The sequence below is a fragment of the Pteronotus mesoamericanus genome, unplaced genomic scaffold (assembly GCF_021234165.1).
Source record: "Pteronotus mesoamericanus isolate MK-2021 breed Mesoamerican mustached bat unplaced genomic scaffold, CSHL_Meso_final contig_730, whole genome shotgun sequence".
In the NCBI taxonomy this organism is placed as follows: domain Eukaryota; kingdom Metazoa; phylum Chordata; class Mammalia; order Chiroptera; family Mormoopidae; genus Pteronotus; species Pteronotus mesoamericanus.
This window is the reverse complement of record NW_026555246.1, coordinates 18,053-39,359: the sequence shown is the minus strand read 5'-3', so window position 1 is coordinate 39,359 and position 21,307 is coordinate 18,053. Positions and strand designations below refer to the sequence as shown.

Below are 21,307 nucleotides of genomic sequence, written 5' to 3'. Positions count from 1 at the left end.
TGGGATTCTCTAAGCTTCCTGGACTTCCTGGAATCCTATTTCCTTCACCAGATTGGGGAAGTTCTCCTTCATTATTTTTTCAAATAAGTTTTCAGTTTCTTGTTTCTTGCTCTTCCTCTTCTTCTTCTGGCACCCCTATGATTTGGATATTGGAATGTTTAAAGTTGTCCCAGAGGTTCCTCAGCCTCTCCTCATTTTTTTGAATTCTTGTTTCTTCATTCCGTTCTGGTTGAATGTTTATTTTTTCCTTCTGCTCCAAATCGTTGATTTGAGTCCCAGTTTCCTTCCCTTCACTGTTGGTTCCCCGTATATTTTTCTTTAGTTCACTTTGTATAGCCTTCACTTCTTTTATTTTGCAACTGTACTCAGTCATTTCTGTGGGCATCCTGATTACCAGTGTTTAGAACTGTGCATCTGATCGGTTGTCTATCTCCTCATTGCTTAGTTCTTTTTCTAGAGTTTTGAACTGTTTTTTCATTTGGGCCTTATTTCTTTGTCTTGGTGCAGCTGTTATGTTGTAAGTGGTGGAGTCTTAGGTATTCACCAGGGTGGGGCAACTCGCGTTGCAGAGTTGTGGCACTGAATGTGGGGAAGGGATCCGAAAGGGAACAATGCTGCTTGCTCGGCTCTCGCTTTCAGTCGCTTCCCCTGCTACCCACAAGCAAATTGGGCCCTTCTGGTGCTGATTCCTGGGTGGGTGGGTTTGTGTACATTCTGGGATCCCGTGGATCTCTCAAATGGGCTCTCCTGTGAGGCTGGAATTTCTTCTGCTGCCACAACGTCCACAGATTTTTACAGCCAGCAGGTCTGAGTCTTTATTTTCCTGGCATTGGAACCCTGTGTTGCATGGTCTGTCTCGCTCCCCAGTTGTTCCTCCCATTTTATCTGCATGCAAATGTTGACCACCTGGTCCTTCAGCCGCCACCTTGCTGTGTGTCCTTTCCTCCGGCTTCCGTCTCTACCTGCCTATTGTATGGATGAATGTTTCTTCTTTAACTCCTTGGTTGTTTGACTTCCATACAGTTTGATTTTCTGGCAGCTCTGGTTGTTTTTAAATTTGTTGTTGTCCTTCTTTTGAGTGTGTCTTTTGAGTGCAAAGCGTATCTACCTGCACCTCCATCTTGGCTGGAAGTCTCTCATTGATCTTTTATACTGTTTTTTTAGACTTTATTTTGTTTTTTGTTTTTTTTTACATTTTAATTTTTTTCTTTAAAAGGAGTGAGTTGTGTACAGGAGGGTTAAATGCTTTATAGACAAGAAAAAAAAACTGTGCTAGAACCAACTTGTTCATCATCATCTTCTTCTTCATCTTCTTCCTCTTCCTCATCATCCTCATCTTCATCTTCCTCCTCCTCCTTCTTTTTCTTGCTTTTTTCAGCCTTGACGACTCCCTTTTTTGCAGCATCAGACTTTCCTTTAGCTCGGTATGCAGCAATATCCTTTTCGTATTTCTCCTTCAGCTTAGCAGCCTTCTTTTCATAAGGCTGCTTGTCACCTGCAGCAGTGTTACTCCACGTCTCTCCCAGCTTCTTTGCAACATCACCAGTGGATAGGCCGGGATGCTCTCCTTTGATTTTTGGGCGATACTCAGAACAAAACAAGAAAAAGGCTGAAGGAGACCTTTTGGGTGCATTGGGATCCTTGAACTTCGTTTTTGTTTCCCCTTTAGGAGGTATATAAGTTTTCATTTCTCTTTCATAACGGGCCTTGTCCGCCTTTGCCATGTCTTCAAATTTTCCTTTCTCTATGGCAGGCATGGTCTTCCACCTCTCTGAGCACTTCTTAGAAAACTCTGAGAAGTTGACTGAAGCATCTGGGTGCTTCTTCTTGTGCTCCTCATGGCAAGTTTGCACAAAGAAAGCATGTGATGACATTTTGTCTCTCGGTTTCTTAGGATCTCCTTTGCCCATGTTTAATTACTTTTCCTCAGCGAGCACAGAGTCGCCCAGTACCCGTCCGGCTTGCACTTGCCCCGGCGCTGTCTCTGTGGAGCTCAATGTACTGCAATGGCTCTGTTTATTTCTTTTCTGATCTTTATTATTTTCTTTCTTCTATTCACTTGGGGCTTTTTTATTGTTGTTTTTAGTTCCTTTAAGTGTAAGTTTAGATTGCTTATTTGAGATTTATCTTATTTCTTGACCTAGGTCTGTATTATTATGATTTTTCCCCTTAGAACTGTGTCCCATAGATTTTGGGTTGTTGTGTTTTCATTTTTATTTGTCTCAAGGTAATTTTAAATTTCTTCCTTGATTTCATTGTTAATCCATTCATTGTTAAGCAACATGTTATTTAACCTCGATGTGTTTGTATGCTTTTTACTTTAAAAAAAAATTTGCTTTCCAGTTAATACCATTGTGGTCAGAGAAGATACTTGATATGATTTCAGTTTTCTTAAATTTATTGACATTTTGTTTTTTGTGTATCCTAGATATTGTTTCATGTGTATTGAAAAGAATGTATGTTCTGCTGCTTTGGAATGAAATACTCTGAAAATATCAATTAAATTCATCAGATCTGTTGTGTCATTTAAGGCCACTATTTCTTTGCTGGCTTTCTTGTCTGAAAGATTTATCTGCTGATGTCAACAGGGTGTTAAAGTTCCCTACGGTGACTAAGTTTCTGTTTATGTCCACCAACATTTGCTTTATACAGGGTGAGGAAAAAGTAGGTTTACAGTTGTGAGTATGCAAAACAGTTTATTCTCGCATTATTATTTATTAATTATTGTATTATTTTCCATAAGAACAATAGTAAACCTTTTTTTTTTCTGCCCTGTATATTTAGGTGCTCCTATGTTGGTGCCATAAATGTTTACAAGGGTTATGTACTCTTGTAGGATTGATTCCTTTATCATTATGTAATGTCCTTCTTCGTCTCTTCTTATATCCTTTGTTTTAAAGTGTATTTTGTCTATTATTACCCCAACATTTTTTCAATTTGCATAAAATATCTTTTTCACCCTTTTACCTTCAGTCTGTGTATGCCTTCAATGTGATGTTGGTCTCATGTCGAGATCATTTATATAGGCCTTGTTTTCTTTCCTAATCAGCTACCCTATATCTCTACATTTAAAATGATTATTGATAGGTACATGTTTGTGGCCATTTTATTATACGTATTTATGTTCTTTTTAAAAAAAGATTTTATTTATTTTTAGAGAGAGGGGAAGGGAGGGAGAAACAGAGAGAAACCTCAGTATGTGGTTGCCTCTAGCACGCCTCCTATTGGGGACATGGCCCACAACCCAAGGCATGTACCTTGACTGAGAATCGAACCAGCAACCCTTCGGTTTGCAGGCTGACACTCAATCCACTGAGCCACACCAGCCAGGGCTATTTTTTTGTTCTTCTCAAAGGAGTCCTTTTAACATTTCTTGTAATCCTGGTTTGGTGATGATGAACTCTTAGCCTTTTCTTGTCTACGAAGGTCTTTATCTGTCCTTCAATTTTAAATGATAGTCTTGCTGTGTAGAGCAGTTTTGGTCGTAGGTCCTAGCTTTTCATCACTTTGAATGTTTTATGCCAGTCCATTTTGGTCTGAAACACTTTTTTGAGAATCAGCTGACAGACTTATGAGGGCACCCTTGTAGGTAACTATCTTTCTCTGGTTGCTTTTGAGATTCTCTCGTCTTTTTCTGTTGCCATTTTAATTATGATATATCTTGGTGTGGGCCTCTTCGGGTTCCTCTTCTTTGGGATTCTCTGTGCTTCCTGGTATTATAACAGAAACCAAGGTTTGGCTGCCTGCTGCAATGAAAGCCAAACTCTTGAGACAGGTTCTGGCTGAGAAGAAAAGAGAGTTGACCCCCTGAGATGAGGGCAGGCTCATATCTCAAAGGCCAGCTCAACACCTCAGTGCAGGCAGAGGTTTTATAAGGAGGGAGAGGGAAAGCAGAACAAATACATCAGAGGGAGAGGTGTGGATGTGCAGACAGTGTCCTTGCTGGTCCTGATACGGATTTCTAATGAATTGGCCAGCGCCAGCCAAATTCCTGCAGCTGGGTGGTCTGTGTCACCCAAGGTTGTGGTAAAGGCTGTTTCTTGTACAAACAGGAACTGGAACTGTGGGTGCCTGCAATGTGCTTATAAAGAAACTGTCAGTATGTGAGTTCTTTTTATCATTTTGTTAGTACATTTTATTCTAATTCTATTTCATGGTAAGTCAGAGTAGTGTGAAGTTTTTATTCCTTGTTACAGTATTGTGTGTCTTTTTCTTTCAAAAGTTTAGGGAAGCTTTCAGTCATTATTTCTTCAAATAGGTACTTAATTTCTTGCCGTCTGTCCTCTCCTTCTGGTACCCCTACGAAGAAGATGTTGTTATGCTTTATTTTGTCCCAGATTTCCCTTAGACTATCCTAATTAAAAAAATAATTATTATTTTTGCTATTCTAATTAGGTGTTTTCTACTATCTTGTTGTCCACATCATTGATTCAGTCCTCTGCTTCATCTAATCTGCTATTCATTCCTTGTAGTGTATTCTTCATTTCATACTGATTCTTTTTTATGATTTCTATGTCCTCTTTTGTGCTTATTGCTTCTTTGTTGAAGCTGTCACAGAGTTCACCATTCCTTCCCTACGATCCATGAGCAGCCTTCTAACCACTGTTTTGTACTTTGCATCTGGCAGATCACGTCCCTTCATTTCATTTAGTTCTTTTTTTTTTTGAGGAATTTTCTTGTTCTTTCATTTGGCATGTTTGTGTCCCCATTTTGGCTGCCTCTCTGTATTTGCTCCTGTGTGTTAGGTAGATCTGCTATGTCTCCCACTCTCAGTAGGGTGGCCTTATATGGTAGGTGTCTTGTGGGGCTCTGTGGTACATTCTCCATGATCACCTAAGCTAGGTGCTCCAGAAGTACTATTTGTGTGGGTTATGTGAGCCCTCTTACTTTAGTTGAGGCTTGATGGTTGTTGGCTCCTTTGTGTTTGGGGTTGACCCTCAGGTTGGCTGACTATGAGGACTGACCCTCACCACAGTGTATGAGCTGCTGTGCTGGAGCTGGTCCCCATGAAGCATATTTGGCTCTGGCAGGGTCTGGTGCCAGCCAGGATTTCCCGTTGGGTGAGCTGCTTATGGAGTGAATTGAGTCGAGCTCTGGTGTAGTTTAAATCCCGCCACCTAGTGTATTGGTTCTAGGGCTTCTCAGGAGGGACTCTGGTGCAGGTCAAAATCGGACACTCCCTGTAACCACCTTGGGCTACCTGTCTGAAAGGACCAAGTGTTCCACCATTTGTAGTTGCTACTGCTGGGCCTGGGTGTGGGCGGGAGGGGCTAAGCCGCATACCAAGACCAGCTGCCACAAGCTCTGAGCCTGGGGACAGGTAAGCAAAAGGCCATGGAAGAAAGATCTGCTGGCTTCCTGTTGGGCTCAGTCACTGGAAGAGCCTCTGGAAGTTCATGAGTTGCATGAGATAGGTTCTCAGTGATTCACCAGGTGGTGGTGAGGGTTGTTCACCAGGCTGATACAGATTCAAACTCGGTGGCAGTGCTGGGCCTGAGGTGGCTCAGGAAGAGCCTCAAAATACTCTTAAACCAGTTACCAGGGGCCTTTGTGGCAGGGCAGAGTCTCAGGGAATTGTCAGGATGAGGCCAGCAGAGTCAACCCAGCTAAAAGAAACCAATATTTGGCCATGTGGGAAAAGGGCTCCGCAAAAGACGAAGTCGCCACTCAGGCAGACGGAAGCAAACGGCCCTCCCTCCAGCTTTGTAACTCATTCTCTTCCCCTGTGACTCTGTCATTGTCCAAGCCTGCCCAGTCCTCCTTGGTGGCTCCTTAACAAGGGCTGCTCGAGGGCTTGGGCTGGATTCTTCCAGAAAGCCCTTCCCTGGAGCAATCCCCACAGAGTGGGGCCTCTCGGAGTTGGCAGGGAGAGGCTCCTGCCGCCCCCAGGCTGATGTTGTATCGATGGGATGCTCGGCCCAGGGAAGATGGCGTCCATGGTCGGTGAGGAGAGGGGCCCGGCACAGGAGCACTTCTGTCGTCACCCAGCGCTCTCCCCACAGCCACACCGTTCAAGTTTTCTTTTTAAGACTCCGATCCACTCTGCTAGGGCCTCAGGTGAGTGCCGGGACTGAGATTCTTCGCACTGGCCATTCAAGAGAGCCCTCCCTTTTTTTACCAGGGTGAGTGGAATTCCTACTTTCACGGCCAGATATTACATAGCCCCTTCTTCTTGGCTCTAGTGCTCTGGTCTAGAAAGTCTGGCTTATGGCTGAGGGCCCTTGTTCCTCTGGGTGGAACCTCATCCCCCAAAATGTCCCTCTGGATTCACACCCCCTGCCTGTGGTTGTGGGGCGGCCCCTTTCCCATTTCTGCCCTTCCTGCTGATCTCAGTGCCAGCTCCTCTGTAAATCCTTAGTTACAAGACTTCTGGTCGGCTAGTCTTCAGATGGTTATTCAGGCTGATAGTTCTATCCTTTAAATTTTGTTGAATTTTTTAGAGAGAGAGGAAGAGAGGGAGACAGAGGGGAAGAGAGAGAGAAATATTGATTTGTTGTTCTACTTATTTATACATTCATTGGTTGCTTCTTGTATGTGCTAACTTGAGACCAAACCTGCAACCTTGGCATAAGGGGATGGCGCTCTAACCAACTGAGCAACCAACCAGGGCAAGTGTTCTATGTCTGGGTTGATGCAAGGCAAAAACATATATAACAAAGATAGCACTGCATATACAGGGCACCCTGAGAGTAGAAATCCCTGGGAATTAACTACAATTCCAGGGACAACTCCAGATTTCTTAAAGTTATAAAACTGATGGAGCTCAAACAGAGATCTCGAAGGAACCAGGTATTATCTGAGATCCAGATGGATTGACTAGAAAGTTGACTAAGGTATATCTCTAATAGGAAGTGAGAGTATGGTATTGGCAGCCTCTGAGAGGGTAGAGGGATCTGTGGGTCTAGATGGGGGGAGGGGCAGTGGCCCAGCCTAGCCCTCTGCCCCTCCCCCACACTCAGGAGCCCCTTTGTGACCCGACTACGGCTTCTGTGATGCGCGATTGGGGCCTGGGCCTTTAGTTCTCAAGCCACGCCCAGTGCTCAGTTACCTGAAGGCAGCAGTGCGATTCAGATGATGGAGAATTTTCTCTCTTCTCTGAAAAGCGTTCTTATTAACTGGTACAGTTCTAGCCCTTTCTGGATGATTGATGTTGCCTTTGCCATCTCATGTGGACTGGTGCTCTTCCTCCTGTTATTCCTCTACTTGGAGAGAGACCCAGTTGAAGCCCTACTGCCACCTAGGAAACATAGAAACATCAGGAAGGTGAGGAACCCTTGGACCAGACCCAAAAGCGATTATCTTTTTTTCTCTTCTTATTTCCACTTTTCTGAATCCCTGAGAGAGACTCACCAAGTCTCCCTCACTCTCTTTCCCATCACCGAGTGGGAAAGAATAGGATGACTATTCTCAGGAAAGAATAGAACATCATCCTTCCAAGAGCAAAGCAAGCCGGGTAGGGGTTAGAGTCGGCGTGAGGATTTCTACCCAAAGACCTCAGACCAGGAGTCCAGGTGTGGTGGAGGCTCTAGGGCACAGCCCCAAATGCTGTGATCAGAAGCCAAGGACTGAATACTAAGAGCGGGGTCTCTTGGGGGGACACAGGCCTAGAGTTCTGGTCCACCAGCTGCCTTTCCGTGGCAGGCGTCTCGGGTGACGCTCTCCTCCTTTGGGGCTGTTCCCATTGCCGTGTGGAGCCCCTGAGCGGGGGTGTGTCGGTGGCCTCGGGGAAGCAGAGTCCCACCTGGGCGAGCTCAGATGGGCCGTAGGTCTGAGAATGTGTGTTTCCTGAGCGGAGGAAGAGTGGTGGGAGAAATCCATGGTCAGTCTCTCATGGAAAACGTTTCTTTATATTTTTCAAAGAAGAAAACCAGAAATGATTTTTACCTACCTCAAAAACAAAAGGGGAGAACCAGAGAGCCCCATTAGTTAAATGTAGAAAGTCCCCTTGCTCCCGAGTGCTGGGCGCGCGTGGCCAGTGTGAGAGGAGAGTGAGAGTGGGGTCCCAGGCCCTCCCACCCCCACCCCGTTTTCTCTCTTCTCTCAGCAACCCGCGAAGTTGCGATGGGGGAGCAGGAAGAAAAAGCCGCCTTTGAAAGGTGAACTACAGCCCCTCAGCCCCGGAGTTTGCCTCCATCTGTCCTGTCCCCGAGGGCCCAGGGCCAGGTCCCCGAGGAGGCAGAGCCCATCTCTCAGGAAACAGAGCCTTCGGGAGGCTCCTGGGAAAGAGGTCAGAACCCGCGTGTTTCTCAGATTCTGTGCTCAGAGTGAAGCCTCCAGCGCCGGCCAGGAAGTGGAGGTTTCCCCAGCAGGGGCCCTGGGCTGCTCCAGACCAACCAGCGGTGCCTGACGCGGGGGTGGGACCCCCAGCCCGGCTGCGACCGCAGCAGGTGGTTCACCGTTGCCCAGGTTTCCCTGCCCATGGGGAAGCTGTGAGGGCTGCAGGGGGTAGTGGCCGGAAGCACTTTGTAAATAACAGTTCTGCCTGTCACGGAGTCTCTCGCTGTGGCTGTCAGGGACCATGTGGCCTTGACCTTGATGCTTGAGCTCCCAGAGTCCACTCGCCAGGCATCTCCCCTGAAGGGCCACTGCACTCGGCCTCCTGTGAGACCCCCAGGCCCTGCTGCAGCGAGTGACCTGTCTCCTGATTTCCAGCCCGCAGAAATCACCATCGAGAACTAGAAATGGTTTGGGGCCTGATTGCTCACCTGAAAAGGTTAAGAATCTCCCCCTTTCTCCTGGGCACTCCGCCCTCCCAAGGCTGTGATGTGATACCTGGGTGTGAGGGGGGAGGGCCTGGGGCGAGGGAGGCGGGAGCGCTGGGGCCGAGGAGCCGTCTGCTCCTGGCTGCAGCCTGTGCCTCCCTCTCCCGCAGCCGCCTGGGCAAACTCTTGGACCGAGGCGACTTTTGTCAGGATGCACGTGAAGATCCTCCCGGTGAGGTGTGCCAAGCGGCGCCCGCTGGAGCCCAGGAGCCCTGCCACATCCCTGTGGAAGGGGCTGCTCCTGCCATGAAGACTTCGGCTTCCCTGGACCCTCTGACCGAGGGCCTAGCACCGCTGGTCCCCTCCCTGTCACCAGGCCCAATGGCCACCTCAGTTTTGGTTCTGCCACTATCACCTCTGAGTGCCTCTCAGCTACCAGAGCCTTTCTTTACCCTGGGTGGCCTGCCGACCCAGCCCCTTGCAAGGTCCCGTTCCCCCCCGTGTCCCTCTGATCCGGAGGCCCGCCAGCCACCTCCAGCAGCCTCCCCTGCCCCCTCACCTCCAGAGCCCCCTCTGACTCTCCCCCATTGTGACTCGGTGGCGCTGCCACTGGGCACTGTCCCTCAGAGCTCACCTCCACACGCCCCTCGGTCCGCTTCTCCCAAACCAGCCACTTCATGCCATGGCTCCTCAAACTGTCCCACTTCAGCCCTGTCTTCATGTGAGATGGCTGCCAAAGCCGTGCGCTCCCCCGCCTCATCACAGTGTGAGTCCCAGCAAGAGCGCCTGTCCCATCAGCCACCTGAGGTCTTGATCTTGGGAGGCCCCACAGACAGACAGGTAGAGGTTGGTAGCATCTCATCGGTTAATCCGGACGTCCAGAAGACACCCGACGTACTGACCACTGAGAAAGCAGAACTGGGAATGTGGAAGGAAGAAGGAAAAAAGGAGGAGTCAGACTGTCCCTTGAATTCTGAGCAGGACACGGTAAGTCACCAACCTTCCAGACCCAGCCCTTGCCCCACTCCAAGGCCCCACCCAAAGCCCTGACTCCAGCTGCACCCTGATTCCATGCACCCCACCCCCTGCCCCCTGTGTCCGGCTCAGACCCAGACTCAGGCCCGTCTCCCCTCCGGCCTCCGACCGCCCCCGCCGCTGCCCCAGATGAGGGCCTCTGGGGCACATCGCCTTCCAGCCCAGAATAAGGTACAATGCTTTTTTTTTTCTTTTTTCTTTTTACTTTATTTTTTATTTTTATTTTTTGTTGTGCAATTATGGTTGGCCCGCGTTCCCCCCACTACTCTCCCCTGCCCTACCCACCCACAATCTTTCACACGAACTGCAATTTAAAACCTGGGATGCCACTTTTGGAAGAAGGGACTGGAAAATGAGAGATCTTTATCCTTTCTGGTTAAAAAGTCTCAGGAGGCCTTTAGCCAGCTCACTCCTCATGTTCCTCAGGACAAAGAGCCTCCCCGCACCTACAGCCCGGACCCCGCCGTTCCTGGGGATTTCATCAGCCCTGAACTGCGGGAGCGGCTGGAGCAGCACCTCCGGAAGCGGTTCCCGCAGCAGGAGAAGGAACACCGGGACGCCCTGTGCCGCAGGATCCGGCTGTCTCTGCAGCTGCTGCTGCCTGACGGCCAGTGCCCGGCGGGGCGTCAGGCCCAGGGAGGGCAGGGCCCCTTGTCGAGCGCTGTGTCCACGGGCAAAAGCAGCCAGAGTGCAGGGAAGGCGAGGTTCAGCTACCCAGTGAGGATCCCACCCAGAGTGGGCCTGGGCAAGGATGTGGGGCACCGTGAGGGGAAGACCCTATGCCCTGGCTCAGCCAGCACCCCCGAGGAGTCAGGAAGAGAGTCGGTGAGGCCCTCAGCATGGGGCCCACATAGAAATGTGCCCGGAGGCCATGTGGCCAGAAAGGTGGGGCAGATCAGTGAGGGTCAGGTCCGTGTGGTGGGTCATCATCCTGGGCTTGCTGCCAGCCTTCCTGGAAACTCAGACGTTCACAGGGAAGCCAAGGATCCAGCATCTCCTAAGAACCTGGAACCCCGCATGAACACCTCCCCTGAGTTTTCCCCTTTCGGTTCACACACTCAGAAGATGCTAGACATGCATATTAGAAAGATCCAAGCAAGGCGCAGGTGGGGCCTGCCTCTCAGGATCCTCAAACCCATAAAAGCCTTTAAGTTGACGACAGCCCAACGCTCGACCCTTCTACAGTCCCTTGGTAACTGCTTACCTATGTATGTGTCCAGGGCCCACCTGGATGCCAATTTTGCCAAGTTCTTGGACAAACCTGTTCATTCCCTTCCAAGAGAGAAGGTGATAGCAGAAGAGACAGTGCCCACACTTCCCCCTGTCTCTTCACTTGCACGTGAGGAAGTCCAGAGGGCCCTGGGAGGGACCCCAACTAGTAATTGCCATGGGCCCTCGGTGGCCCCTCTGACTAGACAGGAGGGCAGGCTGTCCTCTCCACCCCTCACCTATACCTCTGAGGGCAGAATGCAGCGTAGTGAGACCACTGCGAAGGCCGAGGAAGGCAACTGGGAGCCCAGTCCAAGTTTGGCAGTGGTGAGGAATGAGCCAATGGAGGCACGTTGGACCTCAGAAAATTTCCCCCAAGACATGACAATATTGGAGCTCAACCTAGAGTCCCAATCTTCAACAGCTCAAGAGGCCAAAGAGGCCAAGGAGGCCCCTACTTGGGAAATTACCTTGGAGCCCCCTGTGCCGGCCAATTCCCAAACTATTAATGTCAATTGGTCTCCTCAGATCGACGATCGGTCTCCTCAGATCGACGATCGGTCTCCTCAGATTGACGATCGGTTTCCTCATATTGACGATGGGTCTCCTCAGATCGATGATCAGTCTCCGAGGCCCAGCAAAAGACCCTTACCTCCTAAGAACCTGAAGGTGGTTGGCCCACTCCCAGAAGAGCCACGCCTCAAGGCACAGCTCAGTGAGTTTGAGCTCCGAGGTTCAATGAAGTTAGAAAAACACCCTCAAGGCCGAGCCACTGATGTGCTCCTTGAAGATTGCAAGACGGGTATGATCGTTCAAGAGAACGGTGCCATCGATATGCTTCTTAAAGACTGCAACTCTGACGTGCTCCTTGCTGCAGACATCTTGGCTTCTCAGGAATCTCTGTTTGATTCCCAGAGAGTTTCCAGTGGGGACATGTCATCTTCCCAGGTACTAGGTGATCTCATAACAAGTGGAGGGAGCCTCAAGCAGGAGTCCCTCAGGCTGCAGGACCAACCTAAAAGCCAGAGCGAGACTGTTGTCCCCACTGATGAGAAGGAGGACAGCTGGAAGCCCGACCCAGGAGAGCACAGGGAATGGTGGGCAGAACTGAGGGCCTCGCCAGCCAGTGGGATGCACACCGCCCTGGACAGGAAATCATCAGAATCCTTAAGAAGCAAGTCCTGCCAGCTTGAGCAGAAGGGGGAGGTTCCTTCAGGAAACCTCTTCACAAAGAAGACCAAGCGCTTCCTGCAATGGATCCTCCCTGGGAAAGGCAAAGGACCGAGAGATCCCCCGCAGAAAGGCCCAACTGCACCAGCTGCTGCCCAAGGCTCGGAACCAGGCAAAAGTGGATCACTTGAGGACAACAGGGATGCTCAGGCTCAGGCTCAGGCGCTTATGACCGCTGTGAGGCAGAGTCTTGAGGAAAAAATAACAGTCCACCATGGACCCCGAGGCTCATGGCTCCACTGGTGCAGAGGAGAACACCAGGCCCCGGCAGGTCCACCCTTCTGCCAGCAGAGAGCAAACGTGCGGGCCTGCGAAGAACAGAGAGGAATGATGAAACATATGCCCGATGATCATCAAGCCACCCCTAATGGCCACAACGCTTTCTACAAGAGTGGGTGGATCAGAAACAGAGATAGCAAGGGGGCTTTCCCAACCAGGGACCCAGGGTCCCCAGGCAGACACTGCCAACATGCGCCGATGGTGGCAGGGCACTCAGGCCATCCCCGCCACTGCCCACGCCACTGCCCTCTTCGAAAATATGTCTCCTCTGATCAGCCAGTGTGCGGTGCTCATGCCATTCCTGCCAGGACCTTTGTCCGAGAAAAAATGAACGCCATGTGGAGGGAAACGTTTTGTGCTGGTGTGAGCGCTTCCTCCTCTATGTGGTAATGGCGTCTTCCCACACAAAACCTAATTGTTTACCCAAATACATTTCTTTTTCTCATGGAAGCTGGCGGCCTCTGTCTGTGCACTGCCGGGGGAAGGGTAGGGATCAGGGCCCGCTGTACCCCAGAAGGAGGGAGGTTGACTGCAGCGAGGCATCCCCATACCCCCATTCCCTCAGTGCGCCTTGTTTCCAGAATCCATCATCAGAAAGGCAAACAGAAGCCTGCGGGAGTTGTCGAGATGAGCAAAACCACAAGATCTGGCTCAGCCCATCCTCTCCTGCTTCCTCTCTACCTTGAACTTGTGGGCTGTAGCAGAGGGGTTTGCAGAGGCTGAAATCCTCTCAGTCTCCAGAAAGTGTCACCGAGTAGGGAGGGGAGTCCTGTGGCGGTGCTGGCACTGAGTCCAGAGGTGGGCGAGATCTTGTCCTGGATCTCTCCGTGGGAGGAGGTGATGCCTGCCCGGGGGTGCTGCTCTCTCATGAAGCTGGAGTGGAGACAGACTGGCCAGCTCCTGTGAACTCAGTGCTCAGTGTCCCCTCCCCTCCCCTCTCGCTCTGGCGCAGCGCTGTGGGCGCGCAGGTGGGGAGCCCAGAGGCCACTAAGGGCCCCACGCCTGCCCGCCCTGGGGGAGAGCTACCTGCTCAAGGGCACCCACAGCTCCCTTCTAGGGGAGGGAGCAGAGCATGACTGTGAAGCTACCATGTCACAGTGGGACACTGTGCAACCAGGATGAGATGCAGGGGAAGGAGGCAAAGGGACACAGTGTGCCCATAAATTAGGCAGAGACTTAGGAGCCCTGGCGTCCCGCCACCATCTGCGGGCCCAATGGGGAGGAGAAGCTCAGGGTCCAGTGGCTCAGGGTGTCCACCCCCTGCAGCTCCCAGAGCCAAGATGAGAGAAGCCACCTGTAGGTGCTACTCAAAAGGCCAGGCTCACAGAGGCAGCAGACCCTTCAGGCAGGGAAGGCTGACCTCTCCACAGTATATTTCATCGGCTTACACAGGACTGGGGATGTCCGTCCAGTTAAAGGTCACAAACTGCGTCCTTTAACCTACACACGTGGCCCATAGGGGACCGGACCCAGGCTGGAGGGGTGGAATGGGCCCAGGCCCCTTATGCCGCGGTTCTCCCTGGGGCCAGGTCCTGCCTTTGGGCCCCGATCCAGAGTCGCCCCCCAGGGTGGGTACAGCAGACAGCACTGCCAAGACCTGTGGGAGGGGTGGAACCCAGGGAAGAGAGTCCCTTGGGCCCTCAGGAGCTCAAGAGAGTGTGGCACAGGGTGGGGACCCTGAGCCTGGCTGCTGCTGGGTCCTCATAGGGGCCCAAGAAGTGAGTTCTGGGAATGGGGGGAACTAGGTGTGGACCCCACGCTCCTATCAGGAGAAGTGCCACAGGCAGATGGGGATGCTGATGGAACAGTAAGAAACAAGAAGGAACAAGTCCCTTTGCCCGTCTCCTGCCATAAGGCACAGTAAGGCCAGGCACGGAGAGCCCCACACAGAGACGACGCACAGAGACCTGAGACAGGCCACACAGAGACCCCACTGAGAGACCCCCCCCAGAAACACCTCACGTGGAGACCGATTACAGAGACCCACGGGAGACCCCCGACAGGGACCCCCACGGAGAAATCTCACACGAAGACCTACCTCTGAGAACACCCACGCAAAACTCACAGAACTGGCACAGACACCTTAGGCATTCTGTAGGAGCCTAAGTTGTTAGCATAGGTAGCTATTTATTAGTGAAGGAAAGGAGCCAATTGAATCAGGCATTAAACCTAGTCTCCTGGGGAGCTAAATCAGACATTAAGCCTGATTAACTACGAAGCCACAGCAGCATTCCCAGGGGACAGCAACATCCTCTGCTGAGGGGAGTTAATCCCTGAGAGAGTAGAAAGGATCAGCTTTCCAGTCTCCCCAGGGGACAACCTGCCATGAGCTGGGATTACCGAGGGAGGGATAAGAGGGCCGGGGGGAAATGGCTCGGCTCTGCACAAGTGCAGTGGAAACCAAGACGGTATGGGGAGAGGAGCACGCGTGCAGTAGAAACCAGATGACACAGTGAAACTTTGGGGCATGCAGTGTAGGGGCCAAAATGGTGGCCACAAAGGGGTGGAGTCTAGCTGGAAACTTTTGGGAAAAGGATCAGATAAGGGCACGAAACACCAGAAGATGTAGGAAATGAATTGGTTAGGGGGAGGGCCCAGCGTAAGTCTGTGAAGAACTAGAAGAGAGCTTGTTTAGTTTGAAAGAAAGACTGCTATCTCCCAAGTCTGAAGTAATATAATCAAAGCTTAACAAAGGCCTGTCTTGGCAGCACACATTCTCTCTCCGTAGCAGCTGTGCGGTGGCAAGCGCAGACCCACGTGCAGGCCTGGCTGCGGCAAGCACAGCTCTGGCCGAGAGCAGCCGGGAGCAGAGACTATGCTGGACTTTCAGTGCCCAGGGCGATGGTATTTCAGTTCTGGATCCTGGCTCTCCTGGTGGGCACCTCTGCTCACCAGGCCCAGGACTTATTCCAGAGCCCGACAGAGCTAAGCCACCTGGTCATGGATGAGACACCGGGGACCTGGGGGCAAATTCACTGCAATAAATTTTACCACTGCACCTTGCTCCCCTAGATATCGGTCCCTGAACTGCTTTTCTTGAGACTCTGTGGAAGAGCCAGGCTGTCTTGCAGCTGGTCAAGGCCAGGCAGGTCCACTCTGGATTCGGGCAGACAGAAGAAAATGCGCAGAGCCGTGGGGATGCTTGACATGCCTGTATTTGTGGGTGGGCGAGCAACGCATGCTGCAAGCTGCGTGTCCTTTTGCGGGAAGCCCCTGCCCCCTTATATACTGAATACAGACAAAGCCAGCAGGAAGCCACAATGTTGTATGACATAGCAAGATTCTGTGCATGCAAGCCCACTTAATGTTATAGACCTTTATTGGACCCAGCCTCAAGGCAATGAGAACACAGCTTATCTCGATTCCCCAGACATCTGGGTGAGGGAACAAGGCTGCCTCTGTTTACCCTACAAACTCTATTTCCACCACCAACAGTCACTTAGCAAGCTTGTAAGGGGGTGTAGGCTTAATGAGGTGTAGGCTGAGAGGCCCCAGGGCCCCCCACAAGCCTAGCCTGGGGGCTGGGAAGGTGGCAACAAAGGAATTGGCAGTTATTTTGTGTATCAGTAACAGCAGGATAGGTAGGGAGACGGGCGTGACTTTGACAACAGTGGTGCAGCTGGGAGGCAGCTCCCCGTTACAGCGCCTGTGCAAGACCCTGGAGATGGTTCGCTCCACCCCCTGGGGCCACGCCTGCCCGACTGTGGCAGCCCAGAAAGGCCGGGAGTGCGGGAGGGCTGGCAGGTGTAGCCGATTGTGGGAGGAGTCGGAAATGAAGTCACGGAGGAAGATCCACCGTGGGATTTAAACCCAGGCGCGGCAGCCCTGCGGAGCTTAACCACGCGGTTTGGGAGCGGAGGAGAGGGGTCCCTTGACCATTAGCTTAGGAAGCAGGAAAGCAGGATGTAGCAGCCACGCGGAGCTCTCTCTTAGCGCTTTGAAAATGTTACCGAATAGTGGACCTGTTGTCGGGGGAGCCCCAGATGGTATTACCGGAACAACAGCCCCCGCTCCCCCGGGGACCCTCAGCTCTAGGTCCTTTGCCCGTCGCCCTTTAAAAATTATGGCTGTCAGTGGCAGAGTTTGGTGAAAAGGAGGGGACTATTTATTCAAAAATTATACAAGTTTTTGAATAATGGCTAAATGTCACTGTTAAAATCTCAAATACCTTTAAAACAACCGCCAACACATAGTTCTGCCTTCCCCACCTTTGCCTAGTCAGGCGAGTCCGGGGTACCGTCCTTCAGAAGAAAAAAGAACAGAAGCCCGGGGCTCAGCTAGGTGGGCCGCTCGTGGTTCCCAGCCCCATCCGCTGCCTCACCAAGATCTCCAGCTCTTAATTCTGAACCACGTAGCACCTTCCCATAGCCCACTAAGCAAAAGTCCTTTCTCCCTTTTCTTTCCACGTGGTCTTCCCTTTGTTCCCCAGAGCCTGTGCCCCGTTCTCTCTCAGGCAGGCCCTGGCTCCCCTTCCCTGTTACATCCTGCTTCCTAAGCCATGTGGGCAAATAGCCTTTTTCATGTTTGCCGCCCTTGGTTTCAAACTCCTGCGTGAATCCTTCCCCCCAACTGTACCCCGGGGAGCTGCTTCCCAGTTCCCTCCTGGGTAAAGTTATGCAAACCTTCCTGGTTAGCCTTGCTGATATGCAAAATAACCATGTTTGCATATGAAGTATGAAGCTATCCTCCTGTTATTGACATGCAAAATGACTCTCAGTGGCCCTGCCCCCTGTCTCCCATTCCCACGGCATCTTACCTGAGGGGGAGGTGAGAATATTCTATATTTTTCTTGGACACCCCAATTTCTGGACCCCATTACAAATCCCCTTTGGGGGGGCCCTGGCTGTGTCCTGTTACAAATGGATGCAGAAGGACTCCCCAGCTCACCATGATGTGGTTTTGGGTTAAAGCGGGAGCCTAGCTGAGCTAGGGACTTCTTCTTTTCCTGATACACGGTACCCTGACTGGCCGGATTTGGCAAGGGGAGGCAGGTCTGTGTGTGTGTTTGTGGGTGTTTTAAAGGGACTTCGGGATTCAATAGAGACATTCCGCCATTACTCTGAGCCTGTATAACTTTTGAATAAATAGTTCCTTTCTTTTTTACTAACCTCTGGCATTGAGAGCCACAGTTCCTAACACGGTGGCAGGCAAAGACGACCACAATAAAAAAGACCCCGAGGGGGAGGGCGGCTGTCTCTGTAACAAGCTGACGGTTCAGGAGGAGTATCAGTGACTGCTCCGCTGAGAACCCCGAGACACTTGGAACTGTCAGCATTGCCCCAAATGGGGTTCTCTGCCAGGAGAAATGAGGCGGAAGGCAGGCTCTGTCCCACAGAGGCCACTCGGGGTCACCACAGGTGGGGAAATAAAAATAAGCCATCCCAGACGCTTCTCTGTCTGCCAGGAGAAGGGGGCAGGCGATTCTCTCTAGTGGGGAAGGTCCCAAGCCCCTGTGTACAAAGGCTTTTATTGAAAGGGTTATCAGTGGGGCCAGGTAGTAGGAATGTACAGGTGATCTCATTACATCAGTATGTTAATGTTTAGAGAGAATAGATGATGTTTTGAAGAAAACAAATGGCAGGAACACACCGATTTACATGGACCCAAGATGAGATAAGTAAACATGAGAGTGTAAACATAAGAGCATCAAAGGGTTTAGGGTCAGGGTCTGTGAATAATGTAAATTTCCTTCCTAGCATGAGCTGGTTATCATAGCTCTTGAGGGAGAAACAAAGCATGCTTTAAAGAGTTTACTTCTAGGCCTCATTTCCCTCAGGAACTGCCCGATCCAGTTAAGGGCTGTCCCCAGAACTGTTTCAAGCCTGAGCCGGGTAGGGGGAGGGCAGAGCAGCCAGGAGATATGGAGGCTTCTTTCAGATAGAATGAGGACTCCGGCCATATCAAAGCCGAGGTGTGAGGGTCTTTCGTCCTTTCTCCGTGTCCCCCAAGTTTTTTCCCTGATGCCCATTGCAGCTGTGCCTGTCTTAGGTTGCCCCTGCCATTGAGGGAGTCTTACCCATCATTGACTAGCCAGCCATCCTCCAGGGCCACGCAGGGTGATGTGAGGGAGGCAGGGGCAGGACAGGTTTTGTCTCCTCAGTGGCCTGTTTCCCCAAGGCCTCCTTGATTAGCTCCAGCCTTGGGGCCCTCTTGCCTGTCGGCAGGGCTACAGTTCCTGAAACCAGGCGGGACAGTTCCCAGCAGAGAAATGCTTGGGAATTTTTGTCCTTTTATAATGTCATTGCTTCTGAGCAAAAGAATTACAGATGTAGGTAGACCAGCAAAATTCTTCCCTCTACAGGTTTGACCCATTTTAGAGAATTACAAATTTTAAACATGAAAAAATACTGCTATCTTCCAATGAGATAATATCTTATTTGGCCATTTTTAGTTATTGTCTAGTCAAATGTGTTGATGTCACAATTTTTTATTTCATTGGGGACAAGATCTGAACTCAGGATGGCTGACTTTTTTTGACTTGTAGTATTTATTTATCTATTTTTATTCTTTTAATTTTTCCCATCACCATTGGTTCCCTCGTACCCTCTTCCACCTCCACCCACCCTCTCCCCCCACGATTACCGCTTTGTTACCTGTTTCCATCAGTATTTTCTCTTTTTTTCTCAATCCCTTGACCTCCCCTAACCCTCCCCAGAGCTGTCATCTGCTCTCCATCTACGATTCTGTCTCTATTTTGCTTGTTAGTTCAGTTTGTTCATTAGATTCCACATATGAGTGAAATCATATGTTATTTGTCTCCTCTGACTGGCTTATTTCACTTAGCATAATGCTCTCCAGGTCCATCTATGCTGTTGCAATAGGTAAAATTTTCTTTTTTACAGTCAAGTAGCATTCCATTGTGTAAATGTCCCATAGATGTTTTATCCACTCATTGACTGATGGAAGCTTTGGCAGCTTCCAAATCTTGAGTATTGTAAACAACACTGCAATGAGCTTAGGGTTGACTTTGTTATTTTGGGAACAGGGTGAAGGTTTGTAGCGGATGGGCTCTAGAAAAACAAAGAAACCAGTAAAAGGCCTTTGGAATCTCTGTCACCTCCCAGGTGTCAAGCAACTGACACATTTTGCACTTAACAGCTTGTGTTAGGTGTGTGGGTTTTATTTTATTTTTAAATGAAACAGACTAATGATTTGTGAAGATTTTTACAAATGAGTAAGATATCTGGCAATATTTCTATTTTATCCTCTGGAAAAATTGTACTTCTTAATTATTTTTTCCTTAAAATGTGGTCATGCACTCAAGTGGTATTGCACATGTTTACAGCATATGACTAAGTCTTAATGTTCTGCTAAAAGATCTTAAACCGATGGAATATTTTGGAGGATTTATCTCTTAAATAATTGTTTAAAAACAGATGTTTTGCAAGAACAATAGTCATTGTTGGGCTAAAAAAAGACACATTACTTCAAATAAGAATCTTACAAAAGATATCATTTAATTACCATTGATAGGTACACATGGCCTAGTAAAATACCAGAAGCAACATCTTAACAGCTGAGCTGAAATAGACGCAAAGAAAGTGTGCATTAAACATTAAACAACATTCTCACTTTCTAAAGGGTGTGCTCTAGTGAGGCTCCGTACATGTGTCCTGTTGCTCCTAAACAGCCCCTTGTCCTGGCCTTGTTCACCTCTTGTTTTCTGAGTGACGCCAGCTTTTGTGTCCTTGGTTACATCTTGCAGTTTTTCCGTAAGAATAAAAGTGTAACAGTCCCTTCCCTTAGGGAAGCAGAGCTAACAATAGGCTCTTTGGGCCTTCTTATTTTAACAGGTTTCCTTCTCTTCTTTATAATTTACAGATTTATAACCATTTTTCTACCTTACCTCCTTACAATGTGATTGAATTGCAAAATGTTGGAATATATATGGATGTCCTCTCGTATTCTGTTGAATCACATTTTTTGGTAGTGCAGTTTACTCAGATAAGTTTAATGATCAGGACGAAATGGAACCAAATTAGGAAAAATTTATACTGGAAATCTTTTACACAGAGTAATAGATCTTTTTCATGCTGACTATTTTAGCAGGATTAAAGTGAGTGATTACAATTCAGTCTTTTAAATTAAAGTTGGTCAGATGGCCATAATGTTTGAAAACACAGACAGACGTCCATAGTGAACAGCTTTTTGCTATGGCATGTGAATGTGTTGTCCCTCACTAGCAACTCACAGTTCAATAAGCTGTGCAAAATTGCAATAAATAATGCGTATCGAAGCGGCGTGCCCGCCTGTCATTGCCCATGTAGCTCATGCGCTGCCTCGGGTGATTCGTGTGTCCAATTCCACATCATAAACTTGCACCTGTGCCCTAGAACAAACGATCCACGGGGTTCAATCTATCTAAAAACATTGTCAATATTTCCAGACTTTACAGTTTACGGCCACTGGTATTTTATTTTTTAACAAGATTTACCTACTGTAAATCTTACAAAAATTTACCATTTATAGATACAAACAGAAATGAATATAAAAAATAAGATAATGGACAAAATAACAAAAACATCTTTTTTCTTTTTAATATTTTTCACATGAAAACATTTTGCTGAAAATAAAATGATTTCTTTGAAAAGATTTTATTTATTTATTTTTAGAAAGGGAAAGGGAGGGAGAGAACATCAGTATGTGGTTGCCTCTCACCAGCCCCACACTGGGGACCTGGCCTGCAACCCAGGCATGCGCCCTAAACTGGGGATTGAACTAGTGACCTTTTGGTTCTCAGGCCGGCACGCAATCCACTGAGCCACACCAGCCAGGACAGAAAATGAAGTGATTTTTAATCTACAGAAAAAGGCTCTGTACATGATATTCAGGCTATATTACAAGTTTGGTTT

The 21,307-nt window shown here is 49.4% G+C and overlaps 1 protein-coding gene across 1 annotated transcript; it reads right to left on the bottom strand.

Moving 5' to 3' along the window:
• Positions 1–1,227: 1,227 nt before the first annotated feature.
• On the bottom strand, positions 1,228–1,977 carry LOC129078571 (high mobility group protein B1-like). The gene has a single exon (XM_054583353.1). The coding sequence runs from the start codon at positions 1,908–1,910 to the stop codon at positions 1,248–1,250; it is 663 nt and encodes a 220-aa protein (XP_054439328.1). The 5' UTR covers positions 1,911–1,977; the 3' UTR covers positions 1,228–1,247.
• Between the last annotated feature and the right edge of the window lie 19,330 nt (positions 1,978–21,307).

Excerpts from the sequence above, each read along its gene's own strand:
- LOC129078571 (XM_054583353.1), bottom strand. The coding sequence starts at position 1,910 with ATGGGCAAAGGAGATCCTAAGAAACCGAGAGACAAAATGTCATCACAT.